The sequence below is a fragment of the Erinaceus europaeus genome, chromosome 7, assembly GCF_950295315.1.
Source record: "Erinaceus europaeus chromosome 7, mEriEur2.1, whole genome shotgun sequence".
In the NCBI taxonomy this organism is placed as follows: domain Eukaryota; kingdom Metazoa; phylum Chordata; class Mammalia; order Eulipotyphla; family Erinaceidae; genus Erinaceus; species Erinaceus europaeus.
The window spans coordinates 133,034,183-133,058,507 of record NC_080168.1 but is presented as its reverse complement, the minus strand read 5'-3'; the positions used below and the strand labels follow the sequence as shown (position 1 = coordinate 133,058,507).

Sequence of the window (24,325 nt, the reverse complement as noted above, 5' to 3'; positions counted from 1 at the left end):
GCACTCGTGTTGTAATAATGAACCTTAAATGTTAAGATGAGAGAGGTTATATTGAGGGATCTTTCACTACCTCCACGTTTCTCAAAAGTTCAGAGTCCTCAGTGTTCAAGTAATTTCAGTATGTGCAGCAGAAAACAAGATTTTTAAGGAGTCAAAAAAAAAAAATTAAGATGGAACAAAGTCTCCCAGCCTTAACAGGTATATGTGGGGTCCTGTCTCTCTAGTTCAATTAAGACATTAAGACGGGACAGTCTTTGCCAAGGGGAGTCTGAGAGGAATTCCAGCACTCTGCTAGCAGGCGTGCTGTGACAACAACCCTAAGGCACTGAAACAAACACCATGGCGCCATGAACACCGAGATGCACCTCCAGAAAGAGCATAATGGACAACTTGGGAAAGAGTGACACCTTCTGGCAGTGACTAGACTAAGTACAATTAATGCAAAATGAGCCAGGGACAAGTCAATTTTAAATAAGCAGATTTATCTATTTATAAACGTTTAGCGAGTCCCCTGTGTGTGGATACTTAAAGTTCAGAAATGAGCAAGAAAACATCAGTTCCTAGTTAGGAAATCTCTTCCTGGCTTACTTTGTCAGTCCTCTCTCATATGAAAGCAAATACATCTTCTCAAGAATCTGTTGTACTGCTATCTTTGTTTCCCTCTTTAATGTCAACTTACCCAAAATAAACATTTCAGGTACCCAGAACTACTGAACACACACTTGCAACATAAAACAGTCTCAACAAAATCAACTCCAGAAGAATTCGCGCAAGGCTAGAAAGGACGCAACACAACAGACCACTGGGCTGCAGGTTAGAGAAGAGTCCACCTTCTCGTCCCGCGGGGCTTATCTCTAGTCAGGTTGCGCAAGTCTCCGGTCCTTTCTCTACATCTGCTTGGAGAAAGACAGTCAAATTATTTCAGCTTTATTCAGACTACCTCATGAAACTTTTCTAGGGGTTGTAACCAGGCTGTTTGTTTGTTTGTTTGTTTGTTTGTTTGAATAGGGCAGATTCAGAGGCTACAAATGTATTAAAAACATTTTCTGAAAATTTTGTTTCAGGTATATATTTTATATACTTGTTTGCAATCTTAGGTATTTACCTTATTAAGTGTCACACAGTTTGAAAGCCAATGAAGTGGGTAATCTCTGATAATACTGTATTAGTTTGACTTTTTATCAATTTGATTCTAAAACTGAATCAAGACCAGTAATTCACAAGGTGTGAGTCACAACTTAATCTGGGAAGTTTTATCAAAGCTAAGATTCATTAGGTGCACACTTTGCTTGCTACCAGCTACTTTCACATGTACCCTTTCCTTTAACATGTAAAGAGAAGAAAGACAACATGTGAGGCATTTCACAGGTTAAAAAATAACAACCTGACTCCTCAACTTACTCAGGTGAAAAGGATTCTAAGCAATCCAAAATAAAAACAAAACCCAGTCAAGTGTGTACTCTGTTTTCATTGTCTTTAATACAAATCAACATAGATGACAACACAAGGAAAATAAAGAACCGATTCAAATAAAAGGAAACATTCTTGTAGTCTTTTGTTTACCACCCCACAGGTGCCCTTCAACCTACTATTTCCTTACACTAAGCACAAAAGACTTAAATGTTGTTAATATGTGAAATCATTTTGAGTGATCTTGTACTTGGAAAATTTTTTTCATATAGAAACAGAAGCCTAAAAAAAAAATACCAATTTTTCAACAGAAAACAGCAATGAGAACAATTCAATATATGGAAATGAGTTAAATATCCTTAAGAAAGTAGAACGGTGTGATTCAGGAGGTGGCACAATGGACAAAGCACTAGACTCTCAAGCATGCGGTTCCAAGTTCAACCCCAGGCAGCACATGTACCAGTGTGATGTCTGGTTCTTTTTCTCTTCCTATCATTCTCATTAGTAAATAAATAAAATATTTTTTAAAAAGTAGAACATACAGGATAATATTTCTAAAAGTAGCACCATCACCTCAACAAATGAGCACATTTCAATGTGAACATTGCCTAAGAATTACACTTTATATGTTTTCAAAAGCTGTTTTTATATTCAGATGCTCTCCTAGTTAGGAATTCTATACTAACATTAAACTAGTCTACAAAATAAAAGTAATTTCTTAACAGTGTTACTTGTTACAAGGAAAAATTATTCAGCATTAAGAAAATTTATCCCAAGTGTAACAGAGAGACCAATATTGGGTTACAAACAAGGTGAATAATCTAGTCACGGCCTGAATGTATTTGGCAGTAAGCAAACAAACAAAAAAACCACAAAAGTCCATCTTCCTGGTGTTTTCATATACACCTTTCTTCAGTATTCCTCGCTCCTTTCTCTAAAGCCAAGTAAAAAAGCAACAGCACATACAGAAACCAGATACAAAGTTGGATCTTTATTTTGTAAAATGCACTATTGCTTGATGCTGCCAGTAGCATGACTGACAGGTTACATTTTATCAACAAGTGCTATTTATTCGGGGTATAAATTTTGAGTGTGTGTGTGTGTGTGTGTGTGTGTGTGTGTATTTTCCCCATGAATAAACTTAATTTCAGCACACGAAGCTTCAGATGATTTTAAGTGATTGCTGGTTTCAGATAATTAAAAGCCACAAACTCTAAGGCAGCAAGTATCATTTGAAAGTTAGCAAATGTGTTGGAGTAAGTTTTAACAGAGTACAAGTAACATGTACAGCATAAGGCTTTGTGGTTGAATAGTCAGAAAACTGAAGGTCCTGAAAATAAGACATATTACCTGTTAGCATATATTCTTGTCTAAAAATGGCTAATTACAGACATTAAAATATTTGAAGGGAAGGCTCCTGAAATTCCTAGAAAGAATTAAACTTGAGTTGCAGTAACTAGCGAGGTCAGACTTTGTCATGGCAAGCTGAGAACCAGTCAGCTGATAGCCAGAAGATACAACTGCTCATTTTTAGAGAAGTAAAGTTTATTACATTTGAAACAATACATCAGAAATTTCAAAAGTTTACTCATTAAATATAATTTAATTCTTTACAAATCCCCTTTTGAAAACGCAATTCACGTACACTGCAACCTCAGAAATTCAAGTTCAAAATGAAATACGAAGGCAGTAATCAAAGAAGTCACATCAGAAGGCTCTGTCAAGCGTCTGTACAGATTAGTACATACCTGTGATACAGTAAGAAAAAAAGTGACTCTAAACATATCCAAGTAAAGGCAGAAAAATACATTACTATCTGAGGAAGATCATGCTGAAATACAATTTACAGTGATTAGTTTGCATTTAAGATGGTTAATGAAATCAAGTCAGTTAAATCTTTCAGTCTAGCTACTCAGTCTTTTGTACCAAAACATTAGTTCATCTGAGAAGATTGGAAAAAGCAGATGACCTGACCCTTAGGTTACGCTTACCATGTGTTCATACTAAACGCAAACAAATCAACACAGCATCAAGAGTTTTCACATATTAAAATGAAGACTCATGACACACGCAGACTGTGCATCACGTAGAATTTAATAAATGACTCTTACAATTGCTATCAACTCAATTGCTTACTGCCAGGATCTGCAAGCCCAAATAAACAAGAAAAGAAAGAAATCTGCTATTCAAGATACCCAGGTGCCTTTTTCTCCTTGAGACTGGTGTGGGTTTGAAAGCCTGCAGACAAGCTGGCAGGAGGGAGAGATGCCACACTGGCAGGTGCCAGACAGCTGCCGGTCACACAGAGCCGCTCCCGCTCCACGGCGACAGCTCCTCCCCGCCAACTACGCAACCGTGTCGATCAGCTCAACCATGATTAAAACCAAAGTGATCCTTCAAAAGTAGAAGCAAAGAGACCTCACCCAAAAAGGTCTTTTAGATCATTGCTAGCGGAACTGCTGCTGGTCATAGTAGTGGGTGGCTGTGTGAAGTTCTGCGGGCTAAAGAAAGGGTTGGCCTGCATGCCAAAGGCCGACTGCACCATCACGTTCATCTGTGTTCCCGTGGCCGAGCTGCCCGCGCCGGGAGACCCTTGGGGAGGCACGAACTGATTAAGCCACTGATTTGGTTTCTGTTGTGAGAGCTGGTTCATGCTGACCTTAGGCTTCTGGGGGCCAAAGAGATTATTAAGGGCAGACATATCTGGGGGTCTTTGCTGAGTCTGCGTGGCAGCGGCAGGAGGCACACTCACAGCGTTGAAGTTCGGCAGGGTAGAAGGTGTTCCCAGGGCCATCTTGGTCATGCCAGGGGTGCCCGGACTGCTGAAGAAGTTCTGGTTTGGATTAGCTGGCATACTGAATCCCGAAGTCTGAAAGGCCATGTTACCATTCAGGCCGTTGGCCAGATTTCTCTTTGTATTATCAACTGGTGTAGAAAACATCATACTAAGGCCCATGGAGGGAACAGAAGCAAAGGTACTTGGAGCAGAAATTTTAGGCGTGTTAACAGAGAGGCTGGCCAGAGATGACATGTTATTACCCATTAAAGTGTCTGTCAGGTCCTTGGTCTGAAAAATACAAGGGAATGACTTTACTACTAACAAGTTCAAATTACGTAAGTGGAAAGCATTTGGTAGAAGACAACACGATGGACAAGTTGCAGTTAAAACTTAACAGTCTGTGCTAAGTTGGCAAGTCACAGACTCAAGTCAAATCCAGCCTGTCAGATACTTCTGTGCACGTGTGCACTGCAATCTACTTGCTGACAGAAAACAACAACTTTGAATTCCAGTTAAAAGGAATGTTGTCTCTCCCCGCAGGAAAAGAATTTTGTTCTTTCCAATAGTAGATCAGTATTACTAAAAAGGCTACCAAACATTTTCATATCTTGAATCAAATTTTTGTGGAAAATTGTTTTCTTCCTGTCTCCCCCCTCCAATTTGTTGAATAGGACAGAGAGAAATTGAGAGAGGAGGGGGCGACAGAGAGAGAGAGAGAGAAAGAGATGGACCTGCAGACCTGCTTCACTATTTGTGAAGTATCCCCCTGCAGGTGGAGAGTGGGGGCTTGAGCACCCCAGGCCCTGGCACACAGTATTATGTGCACTTAACTGGGTGCATCACCTCCCGGCCCTAAAACTTGTTTTCCCTATTCTTATAAATGTACCTATAAAATACTCTCCTCTCTCTCGGATAAAGACAGGAATTGAGAGGGGAGAGGGGAGAGGGGAGGGAGGGAGAGAGAGACAGAGAGATACATGGCGAAGCAGGTACCCTGTGAGCTACTACGCCAGTGCCACGCCAACCCCCAAAATATTCTTGATTGTACCTTTTGGATCAAAGTGTTCACCGAGGAAATCTGAGTGGCTAAGATGTAACAAAAATGAAACTTTAATAACAGTGTTATTACTGTTCTATTTTGAGACTGAGACACAAAGGCAAAGAGAAGAGACCAACCACAACAGCAGTTTCCTTCAGGATGGTGGGGACTGAACTCCAACTTGGGTGGTACACACGGCAAGGCCGCATACTATCCCAGTGAGCTATTCTGTCCGCCCCAAAATAAACCTAATTTCCTTGATGATTTCAAAGTGAACAGAGGTGAACGGGCACCACAAAGATGGTATCTTTTTGTCCTCACTCCAGGCTAAGGTTTTCCAGAAAGAAAAAAGCCTCCTTCAGCCTGGTGGTGGCCACGCTCATCCCTGGGTGATACTCAAGGCGAGGTAAGCCCACTATCCAGGTGAGCATTTTGCTAGCCAGAAGCTTTATCTTGTTGTTGCTGGCAAGTCCTTAATCCTTAGCACCCACCATCTCTTAGAAGCTGTGTTCAAAGTATGCTGGAGAAACACTCTTACACAAACACAAAGGGAAACTAGGTTCCCCCTGCCTTACGCATCAAGAGGAGCAGTCCTGACACTGTCCCAGAAGTGAACTCTGACCTGTTTGGCTGGAGCGACCGGCGTGTGCACCTGGGGTTTCAGAGGCTGCTGGCTTTTCAATTTCTGTGCCTGCTCCTGTTCTCTCGCTAATCTTTGTTTTTCTTCAAGTGTTAGTGATGCCTTAAAATAAAACAAGAAAACCAACTAGCAATTTAAATTCCATGGCTGCATTTGTAAAAGCAGAACTTTGCTTTTGTTTTGATGGCTCGCTTTCCGGTGAAGCTGCCTGAGGTGCCTGGCAAGGTGTTTTCAAATTGCTGCTGTGCAGGTGTGATCGATCGCCACAGGTGGTTTGCTTCTGATGAATTTATGGTTTAACTTAGGTCTTTCCAGTATGGAAGCAGCTCTAACTCTGAAACCATTCACTACTGTGATCAAGGAGGTAGTAAAGGGAATAGGACACCATTCACTCTCTTTTTACTTTTACTTACTTATTTATTTATTCATTATTGGATAGAGAGAGAAATTGAGAGGGGAGGGGGAGAAAGAGAGGGAAGAGACAGAGACCACTCGCAAAGCTTCCCTCCTGTGGTGTGGACCAGGAGCTTGAACCCAGGTCCTTGTGCTCTGTAATGTGAGCACTTGCCCAGGTGCACCACCACCTGGCCCTGTTCTATTCACTGCATGTGCCAGAGTGACGTTCTGGTTCTCCCTCTACCCTCTCACACAGAAAGAAATCTAAAAAAATATTTTCACTAGAATCAGCTTTTTCTAAATAAGAGAATATGGTTAGGTGATTTTATTTTATAAAACTGCCACAGCTCTACTCTCACTTGTCTTGACCTCAGCAAAAACGCCTTAAAGAAATAATAGTAAGCAGCTTCCTTCACTGCTATTACAGTATCTGCACAGAAGCTGACAACTGTCTTCTTTATCAACTTTGATAAAACTATAAACTCAGTGTGTATGTTTTAAATATTTATTTATTTCCTTTTTGTTGCCCTTATTTTGTTGTTGTTGTTGTAGCTATTGTTGTTGATGTCGTCATTGTTGGATAGGACAGAGAGAAATGGAGAGAGGAGGGGAAGACAGAGAGGGGGAGAGAAAGACAGACACCTGCAGACCTGCTTCACCGCTTGTGAAGCGACTCCCCTGCAGGTGGGGAGCCAGGGGGCTCAAACCGGGATCCTTCTGCCAGTCTTCGCGCTTAACCCGCTGCAGAAAGGCCCGACTCCCTCACAGTGTGTTTTTAGGGCTTGGACGATGTCTGGACGAGGCAGAGACAGCTTGTGGGTAGGGTGTGTGTGCAGCCCCAGTCAGAGCTCAGCACAACGTGGAAACTGCAGTGCCTCTCTCTCCCTTGCTCTCTGCCTGAATGAAAAAAGTGGCTCAGGAAGGTGAGGCTGTGCTCACCAGGCCCCACAAAATAGCAAATCAATAAATTAATTGAATGGGGAAAAAACAAAAGCTCTACGAGACGCAGTAAACAGGAGAGAAAGGGGAACTCGAGGTCACGCGCCCTGTAGTCTCAGGGCAGGAGAGCCGTGAGCAGGGAGCTGAAGTGAGAGGGGAGAGGCTGCCCAGTGCGGGCAAAGGATGAGGAGTCTGGCAACCTACAAACGGGACAACTCGAGGCTCAGAGGAACGTGATGCACCTACGTGTGTCGATCCACAACACGGGTTTGGTTTGTGTCCCATTAATAACTTCAAGTTCACAGAAATAATCAGTTTCCTGTACCCCCAACCCCTCCCCCAAAACACGCTGTGGCTTACAGAAGGCACCAAGAGCCCAGTAAAGACACTCAGGACGCTCACCTTTCTGTGTCTGCTGTGTAGCCCATCCTCTTTATTTTTTGATTCACCACCGGTCAGAAAGTCTGTTCCAATGTTGCTAAAGACTTTGTCAATCTGCTGAAACGGGAAACAGTCCATCACTTGGACAGGCCTCAGAAAGAGCTGACTTTACTGCTTAAAAATCAACTCCTTCTAGCGCATCAATTTTCTTCTTTTTTTTTTTTTTACATTTATTTATTTATTTTCCCTTTTGTTGCCCCTGTTGTTAAAGACTGTTGTGGTTACTGATGTCATCGTTGTTGGATAGGACAAGAGAAATGGAGAGAGGAGGGGAAGACAGAGAGGCGGAGAGAAAGACAGACACCTGCAGACCTGCTTCACCGCCTGTGAAGCAACTCCCCTGCAGGTGGGGAGCCGGGGGCTCAAACCGGAATCCTTACGCCGGTCCTTGCACTTTGCGCCACGTGTGCTTAACTCGCTGCGCCACCGCCCGACTCCCTGCATCAACTTCCAAACAAAAACTAAAGCAACCTAGACTCCGTCTTACCTGAGATCCAACATTTGTGACTTTTGTCTCCTCGGAAGCACTCATTTGGTTTCCTATGTCCAAAGACCTACGAAGGGGTGAATTGTGACAGAGCAATAAACAGAAAAACATGTTTGGAACATGCTCATACAACCAGCAGCTCAACTACAAAAATTATTCAGGGCTGGGCGGTGGCCCACCTAGTTGGGTGTACATGTTACAATGTGCAAGGTCCAGGGTTCAAGCCCCTAGTCCTCACCTGCATGGGGAAAGCTTTACAAGTGGTGGAGCAGGGCTGCCGGTGTATCTGTCTGTCTCCTTTTCTATCTACCCCTTCCCTCTCGATTTCTGGCTGCCTCAACCCAATAAATCAATATAATTTAATTTTATAATTTAATAATTTCAATATAATGAAAAAAATTTGAAAATTTTTCACCACCATAAACCAGAGTTGAGCAGTGCTCTGGTGTTCCTCTCTCTCTCTCCATATATATATATATATGAATTAATAAAAAGAAATGTATTCAACCTAAACTGCAACTTCATTCTTTCAGGAGACCTGAGTATTTTCTAGTATTATTGTCTGCTTGCCTAGAAAGTTTTTAGTGTTGAGTACAAATTTCAACATTTGAGATTCACTCAAGGGGGTCACAAAACCAGACAGATGTTGCTAATAATAGATGCTACACTCACTGTTGTGTGGGTCACAGCTACACCTTGAAAAGTACCCAATTTAGATAGGAAGAAGTAACAGAAGGTTCTTTTACCCTTCACTTTAAATACTAGCTATTAAAAACTTCTGTTACGGGAGCCAGGTGGTAGCGCACCTGGATAAGTGCACATATTACCAAGCACAGGACCCAGGTTCAAGGCCCCGCTCCCCACCTGCAGAGGGAAAGCTTCATGAGTGCTGAAGCAGGGCTGCAGGTGTGTCTGGCTCTGCCTCCCTCTCAATTTCTCTCTCTTCTACCAGATGAAAAAAATAATAAAGCTAAAAAAATCTTTTAAAAACTTCTGTTATCCTTTTTAGAATCACATTTTAGGGCTCCTATGTCTACGCCTGTGTGCCGACAGCCATTCCCAAAGCCGCCAGCTGCCAGATCTCTGGAGAAGCAGGAGCTTTCACGTGGGGATCTCGCTCATGGCTGATGGGCATTCTAGAGCTCATCAGGTGCCTTTGGGCTCAGTTTTCAGTCATCCTAGAGTCATGTGATCTGCTCTAGGGCAAAACAGAATGGAGATCTGATTGTGATAAACCAGCATTATCCACAGAGCAGCTGTCAGCGGTCCTTTCTTCCTCTGAATGCCAGAGCCTTGCAGATAATTTAGGAGACCCTCCCTAAAAACACAAAGAGGAGGGTGGTCGCTCTACCGAATTCTCTGGAGTTAAAGAGAGGGAGAAATCAAAATGCCGGCGTTCTGCAGATTTCAAATATGATTCTGAGTGGTGTTCCTGATCAGCAACATCCACTTACAACGCTGAAACCTTAACAGCTGTTAATGTGACAACATGTCTTTCTCTGGTGCACTGTACCAGAGGACGTGGGGAGAGGTTTACAGGTGCTGGTGCAAGATGGTGGAGGAGGGCAGAGTGTCTGCAGAAAACTGAGAGAGTTGACACAAGTACCAACAACTCTATTTACTGTGGACTGTAAACTATTAGTTCCCCCAATAAAAAAATTTTTAAAGATTCTTCTCAGAGACCAAACTGTCTTTATATAGAGAAAATGCTAAGTTTATATGTCAGCCTTCTGTACTCAAAAGTGGATTTATAGCAACATTCTACTTTAACTCAATGCACTGTGATGAAATTCTTTTAAATGTTTAACATAGGTCATTATCAAAGCCCCTCTGTATTTCTAGTTCACTTTGCAGAAAAGGAATAAGGAGGCAACGTGAACCTCAGCCTGCACCGCAGACACTCCCTGCAGTCTGCTTACCTCTGCTGCTCCTGCATTATATGAAGTTGCTCCAGTTTGGTCTTGTGTTCAGACTCCAATCTATTAAGCATCTCTTTTATGACGGAAATGAAAGAATTGAACTGATATAATAAAAAAATGATAATGTTACGATGTTTGCAACAAAAGTAATCGAATCAGCACAGCATAACTTTTAAAATACATTTGTACAGTGGTAATACAGTTTATGAGAAAATGTTCCTTTTTTAATGTTTTATTTATTTATTTACTTATTTTTGAAGAGACAAAGAGAAACTGAGAGGGAAGGGAGGAAGAGAGAGAGGAAGGTACCTGCAGCACTTCACCATTTGCCAAGCTTTCCCCCCGCAGGTGGGGCCCCAGGTTTGAACTTGCAACCTTGTGCATTATAGCATGTGTGCTCAACCAGGCTGAGCCACCACTCAACCCCTAGATATATGTCTCGAGACTCGGGCAGTAGCACAGCGGGTTAAGCGCACGTGGCGCAAAGCCCAAGGACCAGGGTAAGGATCCTGGTCCCCGGCTCCCCACCTGCAGGGAAGTCGCTTCACAAGCAGTGAAGCAGGTCTGCAGGTGTCTGTCTTTCTCTCCCCCTCTCTCCATTTCTCTCTGTCCTATCCAACAATGATGACAACAATAATAACGACAACAATAAAACAAGGACAACAGAAGGGAATAAGTATTTTTTTAAAAGTGAAAATATGTCTCAATGACGTTTCTATGCTTAAATATCTAATAACTATTATTCAGATCTTACATCGTTCATCTGAATTTAGGCATATTAGAATCCTCAGTCAAAACAGGTCATTTTCATGGTGGCACTGAGGTTTTCTATTACTTATTTTTAATGTGGTTCCGGGGATGAACCAGGGTGTGTGTGAGCACGGTGCTGCGAACATGGCTCCTGCCCATGTTTTGATTCTATATTTGTGTAGAAAAAGGGAGGGAGGGCAAGAAGAAGAGGAGGGAAGAGAAACAGACATCAAACCACTTCTCCACCATCATGGAATCTCTAGGTGCCCTCAGGTGATGCTCGGGGTGGAACACAGCTTCATACTTGTACGCCTGCCTGTCTGCCTGCCTTCCACCAGAGCACTGCCACCACTACTCAGCTCTGGCTTATGGGGGGGGGGGGGGGTTTTGAACCTGGGACCTTAGAGCCTCAGACACGAAAGTCTTGTCTTGTACATAGCCACTATGCTATCTCCCCAGCCCATGTTGTGCTTTCTGCTGTCAGCACTGAGTTTCTAATGAACTTCCTGGTCATCCACCACAACTCGTAAGAAATTAAACACATTCTGTGTGACTCAACCAAGAGCTGATTCTGGAAGCTTATAGCTACTTCCCCCAGACACTGCCCTAGCAGCCTTGCTGATGTTGATTAATGTCCTTTCATTAATATGTCACAGTCATGAGGCGAGCCACACACTAAGGGCCCAGAGGGTCCCTCATGATGCATCACATGGGGGATGTGGCCCTAGGACCCTCTCCCAACACAGCTGAAACTGTGTTTTGGTTGCTACATGTATTCACTGTTTAGTCAAATGTTGAAAAAATACTAAGTAATTTCTTTTTCATCTAATACAGAATGTAATTAGACTGTCTAAATCGGAGCTGACAGAAGAGGGTAGCCTTGAATTAGGAACCCTGTCAACAAGTGAATAGGAAGTCTGATCACACAGTGCTATTGTGAAATGCTAGAAAGATATGGATCAAAGCATTTCTGTTGACAAAAACTGGCTCTTAAAAAAATCAATCATAAAGTTGAAGAAAACAACATTTTCAAATGGAATTATATATCTTGAAATAAGCATTTGGGACTATTTAATAATATCGTAAATCATAACTATAAGAACAAAAAACTAAAAAAGACAAAACATTAAAGGTGGGCATATTATTATTCTATTTTCCCCAGAATTCATTATCTCATTCTTGCCAGCTATAACCTCAAACCAACCATCCAAGATGATGAAATTCTTAAGACCCAAGACACAGACATTCAGAGGCTTGCCCAGTTACTTCAAGTGAAGTTCTGTGCTGGGTCTGATTATGTTTGCAAATTTCCTTCAATATAAAATTCTGTTCACTCGGCACTCTCCCAGTAGCAAAAGGTCTCTTACTTAACCCCACGTTTTCTGCTTCCTTCACTGCTCTTAACTCACCTGCAGTGCTAAATTACAAATCTTAGCAGTTTGCCTGGCACTTGGGCAGTGATCCTTCCCCCCATTTTCTGTTAAGCTGATTAAATCCAGCTCTACAGTGAACAAGATGCCACGTCATTATCATCTCCATACATCTTCTTATTGCTGGCACTGCACCGCCTGCAATAACCAGCCTTCTGGAAGAGCTGGATGCAAAATGCAGAGCTCTAGTGACTACAGTGGCAAAGGTGTGTAGAGAAGTAAATCTAGGATCACCTTTGAACATATCACCCCTGTGCTCAAACATCTGCCACATCTTCAAAGTTCAAACACCTAACGAGAGGCATCTGAAGTCTACCTAGTCCAGTCTCCACTGAGCTTCTGCCGGCACCCCTAGTGTGTCACATCTCTCAACTTGGGCTGCTCGTGCTCTGAGACAGATAGAGACTCAATTAGCTCTTCCTCCTCTTACTCGTGGCTTTGTGTAGGCAAGACCTAGGGTCAGATGAAGCCAGTGGATTCATATCATCTTCCTAAGTATCGAGAGACTACTTTCCCTCTCTAGCTGACTCTGACCAAACAAGCCACCCTGCTGGAGAGGAATCATGACAAAAGGCGCTGCTGCTGGTGGCACCCAGCTACCCAGAGTCAGGAACTAAGCCCAAGGGGTCAGTCACCTGCCAGCGTCACGCGGACCCTTTCTGTAACGAGCCAGAGCTGCTGGAGGCTGAGCAGAGGGCCCAGAGAAACCACACTCAGCAATGTGAACAGTGGCTGTAGTGTGTTTACGACCGGCCGGCCGTGTGTGCTGACCCACTGTACAGTTAGTACTGCACACAGCTCAGGAACGCGACCTGCATTTTGTCCTTTGTTCATGTCAGCCCCAAATTCTACGCCTTTGTCAACAGCCTGCTCATTTCCCACCCGTCACAGGTCCTGTAACGATTCAATATACTCCCAACTTTGAACCCGCAGTCTTTCTTCATTTAACTCAGTAGTCCTCACATGTAGCAGGTTCATATACTCAGTGCCAAGAAGACAGTGCACTGAAGAAGTGAGACACAAAGACACCCAGCCGTACCTGGTTGAGATTCAGGTTGTTTTCAATACTCAGGGGGATCAAGTGGGGCAGCACTTTCCCGGCCAGCTGTTCTTTGGTGATTCCCAACTTTTTATGGGTAAAGGTACATTTGTAAATCCCTGAAAAAAAAAAATTAGATGATTTTAACACCAAAAATAGAAATTGAGAAAAAGTATGTCTATCTCTTGATAAATACTGAAAAGACATATTTTTTTCTTATCAGTGCTTAAGATGAGGCTCTTTAATACAGATCAGACTGGCTTCAGCTTTCTCGTCATTCTTGATTTATTATAGATTTACCCTGCACTCTTTTGAGCACATTTTAATGAGTTTAACATTGAAAACCTATCAGAACTAGGTACAACTCTCACAGTAATGCAATAGTTACAGAATACTCCTCTATCCTGAAAACACCTGCTCACGTTGGGGAATCGGAAAGTCATGACCTGTTTTTCCATGTGAAAGTGCATCATGACTTTTCCAACAACCCAATATATCTTTGAGATATCTACTTCAAAGTGACAGCATAGGCACTAAGCTTCTGTTCACTTCTTTAACCAATCAGAGTCAACATGTTTGAAACAATCACTTAATTCACTCCACAATCATCCCGTTGTCTCAATGAGATATCCAACCTTAAGCCCATGCTTGTCACACTTATAAAGTCTATTTTTCATAAACTGAGCATGATGTTCATCTTTCCCTACATGTCTTCTGTGGCAGTGTTGTGTGTAGAATACATTATACGAAATCATTCTTTTTCTAAAGATCTGCTGTGAGAAAGACAGAAGACAGTGACAAGAAGGGGGAATGAGAGCGTTGTTCACCTTGGGCTTCTGGTGGTGGCAGCAATCCACCCTGAGGCCTCGGGGCTGGAGGCAGGCTCACTGATGCTCCATGTATGAGCTGTTCTCCTGGCCCGCTAGTGTTCCTCCTCTATTATGCCCACTGCACTTCTACATTCAGGGAATCATTTTATTGCGCAGTGGTTACTGCCAGGCACCATACTCACTGCCTTCTCTTCAGCTGGTCTTACTGAACTTTCATCTGACAGGTACAGAAACTTTTCTAAGTCACTTCAGAAACTGGCACAGCCAAGAGTGGGGCCAGAGGTTTTTTTACTATGTCCAGTATCTCAAGAAAAAAATCACTTCCCTGGATCCAAACGTCTTACATCTACAGAGGTCCACAATAAATTCCGGTGACCATTCCTACAAGTATTTACTGAGGGCTTTCTTAAAAATCAGGCACTGAAGCAGAACTATAACAGACAGCTGAGCAATCACTTTTCCTCAAAGCTAAAAAGAACTTCAAGTTTAGTGCAAAGGAAACTTGACGCTTTTGTGATTCCACAGCTCTGGCTATGTACTTCTCTTAGTAGAGCACACCCCTGCCATTTCCAGATTAGATCTGTATGGTTCCAGCTGTAAGTGATCTGAGTTTCACAACCATTTGCAATCATGTTACTATGATAAAAATTGTTACAAGGCTACTCGGAGTCATCAGCACATCCCTTAGAACCAACACATACTTCTAAGATATAAGTGTCTGTAAAGTGAAAACCACTTAATAGATGTGTGATCTTAAAAACACACCTCATGGCCGGTGGTGGTGCACCTGGTTGAGCGCACATATTACAGTGCACAAGGACCCAGGTTCGAGCCCCGGGACCCCACCTGCAGGGGGAAAGCTTCACAAGTGGTGAAGCAGGACTGCAGGTGTCTCTCTCCCTCTCTATCTCCCCCTTTCCTCTCAATTTCTGACTGTCTCTATCCAACAAATAAATAAAGATTAAACAATTTTTTTTAAATACTAAAAGATCACTTAAAAAAAAGCACCTCATTTTTCTGAGTCCCTATTATAAAACAGAAATGATAGTATCTATGTTTCATTAGATTTTGGAGAGGACAAAGTAAAACAGGGCAGCAAAAATACTCAACATAGTGCCTCTTCCAAGGGAATTTCCCCCAGCCCCCTCACAAAAAAAAAAAAAAAAAAAAAAAATCCTCAAATATCATTGTTAGACCAGCATCAACATTTCAAGTCATTTTATTTGCCTCTCTTGTTTGGTACCAGGGAAGACTTATGCTCTCATAGTACTTGTGAAACAAGCATTTCCAAATGTCTAATTCTATTTTAGCAGTTCAGGGTCTACTGCTTGTGCTAAAGTTAACACAAGAAAAGTTAAACCCCATCATTCAATTGCTAAATGCTATATGTATTAAGGAGAGTACAGTAATTCTATAGATCAAAAAGTTTATTTGCATGATTATAAATGAAGCAGCATCAAATGACATTAAGTTTTCAGCTACCTAAAATTCCCATGAGGACTGCAGGTTCCTTTGATGGAATTTGTTGTAAGAAGGGTAGGATATCGTCAAGTACAAACCATTTATCCAAGTATTCCAAAATCTTTCCTAAGCATACTAATGAATTTACACGAACCTATTAAGAGAGGTAAATTGCATTAGTCATTAGTCTTTGCAATCTAAAAGAAACTGAGTTTTCATTTTTTGTTGATGTAGAAATTTCACATATGTATTAATTCTAAGCTTTTTCAGAGAGAATTTATTATTCTTCACCAAACTACTAGTTAGCTAAAGGTAAGGAATGGCCTCAATTTTGTATCACTCAAAATAAAAATAAAGTGACTATAGTTTTCCCAACCACTACTCTTCCAGGTGGACTTTTTTTTTTAGAGAGAGAGAAATGGGTGGGGGGAAGGAAGAGAGAAACCTACGGCCTCCTGCATGAAGCTCTCCTCCCAAGCGCCCCCATAAGTGTGAACCTGGGCTTGAACCCTGCACCTCACACATGGTAGGATACTGGGTACACCACCACCCAGCCCTGATGATTTTTTTAACCAGAATACTGCTAAACTCTGGCTTACGCTGGTGCAGTGGATTGAACCTAGGGCCTCAGAGCCTCCAGCAGGAAGGTCCTTTTGCGTAACTTTTCTTTGGGAACAGCTAAGTTATAAAAAAGGCCTACATCCTACTACCAAGTCACCTACTTCACTGAGTTTCTAGGATTTTTCTCTAACTTAGGTCCAATTCATATTTTTATTTTTTACTCTGCGACGCTTCATGAACTTGCACGTCATCTTTGTGAAGGGGCCATGCTAACTTTATCTGTATAATTTCAGCTTATTGCATATGTTGCTGAAGCATAAAATCCATTCTTTTTTTAAATATTTATTTATTCCCTTTTGTTGCCCTTTTTTTTTTTTATTGTTGTAGTTATTATTGTTGTCTTCGTTGTTGGATAGGACAGAGAGAAATGGACAGAGATGGGGAAGACAGAGAGGGAGAGAGAAAGACAGACACCTGCAGACCTGCTTCACCGCCTGTGAAGCGACCTCCCTGCAAATGGGGAGCTGGGGGCTCGAACCAGGATCCTTATGCCGGTCCTTGTGCTTTGTGCCACCTGCGCTTAACCCGCTTCGCTACCACCCAACTCCCCTAAAATCCATTCTTTAAATGTTTTACTAAAACAAAGACCATTTATATGGGGTCCCACATGAAGCTTCTTATTTCTGTAATGCACTTACTACAACCCAATACTCAGAAATAATTTAAAGAGCAACTATTAACCATGACAATTGATAGTTATCACATTAAGCTATAGCTAAATAAATGTGATATTTATTTATTTAGCTATAGCTTATGACAGAATATGTTTAAGTTTGCAGTAACAGTAAAATTTCAGTTTAAAAAAAATTACACAGTACAAAAAACAGAAAATAATTCGACTAAAAATGATGAGCTGGCTCGTGGCACAAAGCACAAGGACCAGTGAGGACCCCGGTTCGAGCCCCTGGCTCCCCACCTGCAGGGGAGTCGCTTCACAGGCGGTGAAGCAGGTCTGCAGGAGTCTGTCTTTCTCTCCCCCTCTCTGTCCTATCCAACAGCAACGACATCAGTAACAACAACAATGATAACTACAACAACAATAAAAAACAAGGGCAACAAAAGGGAAAAAAATTATTTAAAAAAAAAAAGGTGAGCTGGACTGGTACGGTCAGGAAGGTGACATGACTGTGGAGAGAGCAGGCCTCCCCTGACCCACATGGAAGCATCAAGGATGCAAACACCAAGGATGACGCTCCCCACAGTGGGGAGCCAGGACTCCAGCCAGCACCCTTACGCCAGGCCCCACACTTCACACACGTGGACTTAAACCTCTGCACTACGCCCAGCTCCATTTCCTTCTTTTCTAAAGCAGCTACTAATGTTAGTGCCATAAAGAGATATCATTTAATTAAGGCATTAATTCTTATGACTCAGTGCAGGAGGAAAAGCTAGGAGCATTCATTATTCCCAATATGAGATAAAGATGCGCTATACAAAATTATACATTTATATTATCATATGTACAATCTATATCAATATTATAATTTATTATAGGACACATTGCTATATTATAATCTGTTCTTTTTAAAAATTTTTATTGATTTACTTATTACTGGATAGCACAGAAAGAAACTGAGAGGGGAGGAGGAGGTAGACAGGGAGAGAGGCAGAGAGACACCTGCAGCCCTGCTTCACTTAGTTGTGAAGCTTTCACCCTGAAGATGAGGACAGGGGCTTTAACCTGGGTCCTTGTGCCCTGTAATGTGAACACTTAAACAGGAGCACCACTGCCTGACCTCTATTCCAGTCCATTCCACTTTGACTAGCAAGTAGCTTAGTACTGAGATCGTGTAATTGAATGAAGCAACCACCAGATTTCTCAATACATCTGCCCACACACACTTGTATTCTGATATATACAAGTAAACTACTCATTTCTATTTCAAAATTATAAGCTAGATTAGAAAAGAATTAAGGGAAAATTATTCAAATTTCCTTTTGAAGCACCTAACTTCAGTGGATAGTGACACACAATTAAAGATCAGAAGTACAAAAAAAAAAAGTGTATCAGAAAACTAGTCCTCACTCACTTTTTTAGTTCTATGTGTGTAGTTACCAAATTCACGATGAAATAAACTATTACACAATAAGAAATGTATTAAACCAGTGAAATAAAAAATGCTTATGTCATTACTCACAGCAAGGGAAGACGTCTGTAAGCATGCATTTTTAATTCTTGGTATCAAAGCATTTTTCATAGATGGGTAATCTATAAGATTTGCAAAGGTTGGAATGATGTTTAGACAGAGTTCCTATTGAGAAAATAAATCAGTGTTAAGTAGGAAAAACCTTTTCATCCTTTCTCTCATCTAGTAAAATATACTTTGTATTTATGACTAATTTGTCTCCTGTTTGAAACGAACTCTTATGTGTATTAAATCATTGGGTTCTTTCACAAACTGATTAAAAGAAAAATATTTTGAACACTTTTCAGTTTTACAGATGAGGAGATCTTACTGAAAATCATGCTCACTGATCTAACTTATGGTTCTACAATCCCCTCTCTCATTCCTATCTGCCCTGAGAACACAGTTGTTCATGTATTTTTAAAGGCAGAACACCTAAGGTTTCACTACTTTTCACAACTACTAAGCCATATAAAGTAATTCCTCTTAGAGATGACTTAATGCCCAGTTAGAGAAAATATAAACACACTATGAAATAATTCTATTTTTGATGTGGCTGATGTACACATACCTGATTACAACCTTAAGAAGATTGGAATTTATAGATGCATGCATTTCACAAAGCATTTTAATTTTCAAACATTTAGGTTCTTCCAAATTCTGTAATTTAAGCTAGTGCAACTCACTAGAGAAGGTAAAAGTTACTCAAAAAATTCTTGTGAATGAATGCAGTGGGAAAAAAAAAATTATGCTTTTACTAGTGATCCAAAAACTTTTTTCCAGGGCTGGGGAAACAGCATAATAGTTATACATTCTACTTTTACACCTGTGGCACTGAGGTCCTAGGTTCTATTTCCAGCACCACCATAAGCTAGAGCTCAGCAGTGCTCTGGTATAAAAATGATTAACATTTTATAGTTGACTCCTCTCCCGGGTCAACTAGAAATACCAAAGGAGACCACCTGGGACCTCAACAATACAGGACTAAAACGACTTCAGAAACCCACCAAATTACCGGTGAGTGCAAACACGTGTGGCTCGTGGACAGTGAGGAGCCTAAGGAGACATTAAGTAGCTGGTAACAGTCCTGCAGTTTACCAGTTGAGATACCACCTCCAGTCTTTCACAAGCAAGGGGATGGCCAAAGGGAGGAGAGGACTCCCCTGAGACTCACCAAATGCAACTGAGTCTCCACTGCTACTGCTCTCAGAGTCTGGACCAGCGGCAGGGAGGCCCTGTGCTGACACCAGGGGACAGAGAACTAACTACGAAACTCAGGAGAAGATCTACACCTAGGTGGCCTAGCAGTGGGGCTGTGAGAGTCTCTTTGCATAACCACTGGATTATCTCTGCCCTACCCTGCTTTATCTCTTGGTCAGCAGTCAGTGATTAAGCTAAGAAGCCTACTTACAGTTTAAAAGCCCTCAGGCCCCCATAGCCTACGGGGAAGAAAAAAAAAGAGGCTTTTAAACCACTGAGCTCCAACTCAGGGATTAAAATACTATTGAAACAACTGTCAATTTCCACAACTGTGAACCCTTTAATTTAATTACCTTACTTAGACACAAGTCAATCCAGGCAAGAGAGATCAGTAATTTGAAAAGTTCTGAGAGAGGGACCTCATAACATACTATATAAAATGATTAAACCAACAAGAAGAAATATTGGAGAAATGAAACAGTACTAAAAGCTAAAAGCCCCCCAAAGGTTGAAGCACAAAATAATGAGGTCAACACCCAAACACTAGTTAAGAAAATACTGACAGGAATGAGTAAAGAGTTTGAAAGAACTGCTATCAGAAATTCAGAAACAACAAATGAGACCCTGGAAGAAAACACTAATTATCTCAAGGTTATTAGACAGCTGAAAGCTGAAATAGCTGAACTAAGAACACAACTAGCTGAATAAGCTAAAACAGTATCAGAATAGGGTAACAAAATAGATGAACTCCAGAAAACAGTAGAGGGCAGAGAGAATAGAATCTATGAGGCCGAAGACAGAATTAGCAAGATCGTGGACAAATTAGAGACAACTAAAAAAGAAGAGATCTCAAAAAGAGATTAAGAGATACTGAAAATTACAACAGAGACCTATGGGATGATTTCAAAAGAAATAATATACGAATTATTGGCTTACCAGAGGAAGAAAGAGAAGGGGGGAAGAAAGCATTCTTCAGGACTTAATTGATGAGAACTTTCCTAGTCTAGACAACATAAAAGACATAAAGTATCAAGAAGCCAAGAGGGTCCCAAACAGAATTAACCCAGACTTCAAGACACCAAGACACATCATATTTAAAATGGAAAGGAATAAGGATAAAGAAAGGATCCTGAAAGCTGCAATGGAAAAACAGAGTAAACTACAGAAGAAAACTCATAAGATTAGCAGCAGACTTCTACACACAAACACTAAAGGCCAGAAGAGAATGGCAAGGTATCTATCAAGTGTTCATGAGAAAAGCTTTCAACCAAGACTACTGCATCCCACTAGACTGTCATTCAGACTAGATGGAGGCATCAAAACCTTCTCAGATGAGCAAGAGTTGAAAGAATCAACTAATATCAAGCCTGCCCTGAAAGAAGCTCTGAAAGATCTCCTATCAATAGTCAGACCACCATAAATATGCCATATATAAGAATACTCTAAAGCTCTACAAGAATGGCGTTAAAATATCTTCAATCTTTGATATCAATAAAGGTCAGTAGCCTGAATTCACCTATTAAAAGACACAGAGTAGGAAGATGGATCAGAAAACACAACCCAACAATATGCTGTCTACAGGAAAACCCACCTAACTCAACAAGACAAACACAGACTCAAAGTGAAAGGGTGGAAAACTATCATACAGGCCAATGGCCCACAAAAATGGGCAGGAACAGCTATTCTCATGTCTGACATGATAAGACTTTAAAATAAATAAAATTTAAAAAGATAGGGATGGACACTACTTAATGCTCAGTGGATCAGTCCATCAAGAGGACTTAACAATTATTAACAACTATGCACTCAATGAGAAGCCATCTAAATACACCAAACATCTACTGAAAGAGGTATAGGAATATATTAACAGCAACATAGTCATAGTAGGGGATTTCGACACCGCATTCTCTCAACTTGACAAATCATCCAGGCAGAAAATCAATAAAGACATGAGGGAGCTAAATGAGGAGATAGATAAACTAGAACGATTGGACATTTTCAGAGTCATTCATCCCAAGAAACTGGAATGAATACACATTCTACTCAAGTCCACATGGGTCATTCTCAAGGATAGACCATATGTTAGGCCACAAAGACAGCATCAGCAAATTCAAGAGCATTGAAATCATCCCAAGCATCTTCTCAGACCACAGTGGAATTAAACTAACACTTAACAATCAACAAAAGATTAGTAAGAGTCCCAAAATGTGGAAGCTCAACAGTACATTAACAACTACTGGGTCCAAGAGGAAATCAAGGAAGAAATCAAAATGTTTCAAGAGTTCAATGAAAATGAAGACACAAGATATCAAAGTATTTGGGACACAGCTAAAGCAGTACTGAGAGGGAAGTTCATAGCCATACAAGCACACATTAGGAAACAAGAAAAAGCACAAGTAAACAGCCTGATTGAAAATCTTATAGACCTAGAAGAAGAAGAATAAAAGGACCCTAAAGCAACAATAAGGACAGAAATCACTAAAGTTAAGGCAGAAATCAATAACACTGAAAATAAGAAAACTATACAAAAGATCAATGAAAGTAAATGTTGGTTCATCGAAAGAGTGAACAAAATTGACAAACCTTTAGCCAGACTCACAAAAAAAAAAAAAAAAAAAGATAGAAGACCCAAACAAATCGGACTGTAAATGAAATCGGAAATATCACAACAGACACCTCAGAAATTCAACATATCATGTGAGGCTTCTATAAACAACTATATGCCACCAAGCTAGAGAATCTGGAAAAAATAGACGATCATAGATACCTACGTACTCTCAAAATTAAGTAAAGAGGAACTAGATAATATGAACAGGTCCATCACAGCTAATGAAATTGAAACAGTTATCAAAAACCTTCCCAAGAATAAAAGTCCTAGACCAGATGGTTTCACAAATGAATTCTACAAAACCTTCAAAGAAGAACTAATACCTCTACTTTTAAAAGTCTTCCAGAAGATTGAAGACACTGGAATACTCCCTACAAGCTTCTATGAAGCCAACATCAATTTGCTATCAAAAGCAGACAGGGATACAACCATAAAAGAAAACTAAAGGTTAATAACTCTGATGAACATAGATGCTAAAATATTGAACAAAATTCTAGCCAACTGGATAGAGCAGAGTATTAAAAAGATGGTTCATCATGACCAAGTGGGGTTTATCCCAGGGATGCAAGGTTGGATTAATATACGTAAATCAATCAACATGATCCAGCACATCAACAAAAGCAAGACCAAAAACCACATGGTCATATCAACAGATGCAGAGAAAGCCGTTGACAGAAGACAACATCCCTTTATGATCAAACCACTACAAGAAATGAGAATAGCTGGAAAATTCCTGAATATAGTGGACTTTATATATAGCAAACCTACAGCCAACATCATACTCAATGGTGAAAAAATGGAAGCATTTCCCCTTAGATCAGGTCCTAGACAGGGATGCCCACTATCACCATTACTATTCAACAAAGTGTTGGAAGTTCTTGTCATAGCAATCAGGCAGGAGCAAGGAATTAAAGGCATACAGATTAGAAGAGAAAAAGTCAAACTCTCCCTATTTACAGATGACATATCAGTGGCATTCCTCTATGCAAACACTAAGTTAAAAGAAGTTGAAATCCAGAAATCAATTCCTTTTACTACAGCAACAAAAACAATAAAATATCTAGGAGTAAACCTAGCCAAAGAAGTGAAAGACTTCTTCACTTCTATACTGGAAATTCTGAGTCACTACTCAAGGAAACTGAAAAAAACACAAAGAAGTGGAAATATTCCATGTTCATGGGTTGGAAGAATTAACATCATCAAAATGAATATACTACCCAGAGCCATATACAAATTTAATGCTATCCCCATCAAGATCCCAACCACATTTTTAGAAGAATATAACAAATGCTACAAATGTTTGTCTGGAACCAGAAAAGACCTAGAATTGCCAAGACAATCTTGAGAAGAAAGAACAGAACTAGAGACATCACACTCCCAGATCTCAAAGTGTATTATAGGGCCGTTGTCATCAAAACTGCTTGGTACTGGAACATGAACAGACACACTGACCAGTAGAATAGAACTGAGAGCCCAGAAGCAAGCCCCCACACTTATGGACATCTAATCTTTGACAAAGGTGCCCAGACTATTAAATGGGGAAAGCAGAGTCTCTTCAACAAATGGTGTTGGAAACAATGGGTTGAGACATGCAGAAGAATGAAACTGAATCACTGTATTTCACCAAATACAAAAGCAAATTCCAAGTGGATCGAGGACTTGGATGTTAAACCAGAAACTATCAGATACTTAGAGGGAAATATTGGCAGAACTCTTTTCTGCATAAATTTTAAAGACATCTTCAAAGAAACGAATCCAATTACAAAGAAGACTAAGGCAAGCACAAACCTATGGGACTACATCAAATTAAAAGGCTTCTGCACAGCAAAAGAAACCACTACCCAAACAAAGAGACCCCTCACAGAATGGGAGAAGATCTTTACATACCATATATCAAATAAGAGTTTAATACCCAAAATATATAAAGAGCTTGCCAAACTCAACAACAAAAAAATAAATAACCCCATCCAAAAATGGGGAGAGGACATGGACAGAATATTTACCACAAAAGAGATCCAAAAGGCAGAGAAACACATGAAAAAATGCTCCAAGTCTTTGATTGTCAGAGAAATGCAAATAAAGACAACAATGAGATACCACTTCACTCCTGTGAGAATGTCATACATCAGAAAAGGTAACAGCAACAAATGCTGGAGAGGGTGTGGGGTCAAAGGAACCCTCCTGCACTGCTGGTGGGAATGTCAATTGGT

General features: G+C 40.8%; 1 protein-coding gene and 1 non-coding gene across 3 annotated transcripts in view; both read right to left on the bottom strand.

Moving 5' to 3' along the window:
• Window positions 1-1,455: 1,455 nt before the first annotated feature.
• Window positions 1,456-24,325, bottom strand: part of SCYL2 (SCY1 like pseudokinase 2) — a 58,491-nt gene continuing 35,621 nt past the window's right edge. Inside the window, exons 11-18 of one of the 2 annotated variants that reach the window (XM_060195622.1) lie at window positions 18,320-18,433; window positions 15,582-15,714; window positions 13,270-13,388; window positions 10,051-10,151; window positions 8,132-8,198; window positions 7,606-7,701; window positions 5,851-5,970; window positions 1,456-4,477 (exon numbers count right to left, since the gene is read on the bottom strand). In XM_060195622.1, the coding sequence (XP_060051605.1) occupies window positions 3,830-4,477; window positions 5,851-5,970; window positions 7,606-7,701; window positions 8,132-8,198; window positions 10,051-10,151; window positions 13,270-13,388; window positions 15,582-15,714; window positions 18,320-18,433 (1,398 nt within the window). In that variant the 3' untranslated portion in view covers window positions 1,456-3,829. The remainder of the gene's footprint in view (window positions 4,478-5,850; window positions 5,971-7,605; window positions 7,702-8,131; window positions 8,199-10,050; window positions 10,152-13,269; window positions 13,389-15,581; window positions 15,715-18,319; window positions 18,434-24,325) is intronic. The other variant, XM_060195623.1, reaches the window with a different exon arrangement.
• LOC132539646 (U6 spliceosomal RNA) lies at window positions 16,338-16,439 on the bottom strand. Its single transcript, XR_009550979.1, has one exon. It is a non-coding gene; the product is annotated as a U6 spliceosomal RNA (small nuclear RNA).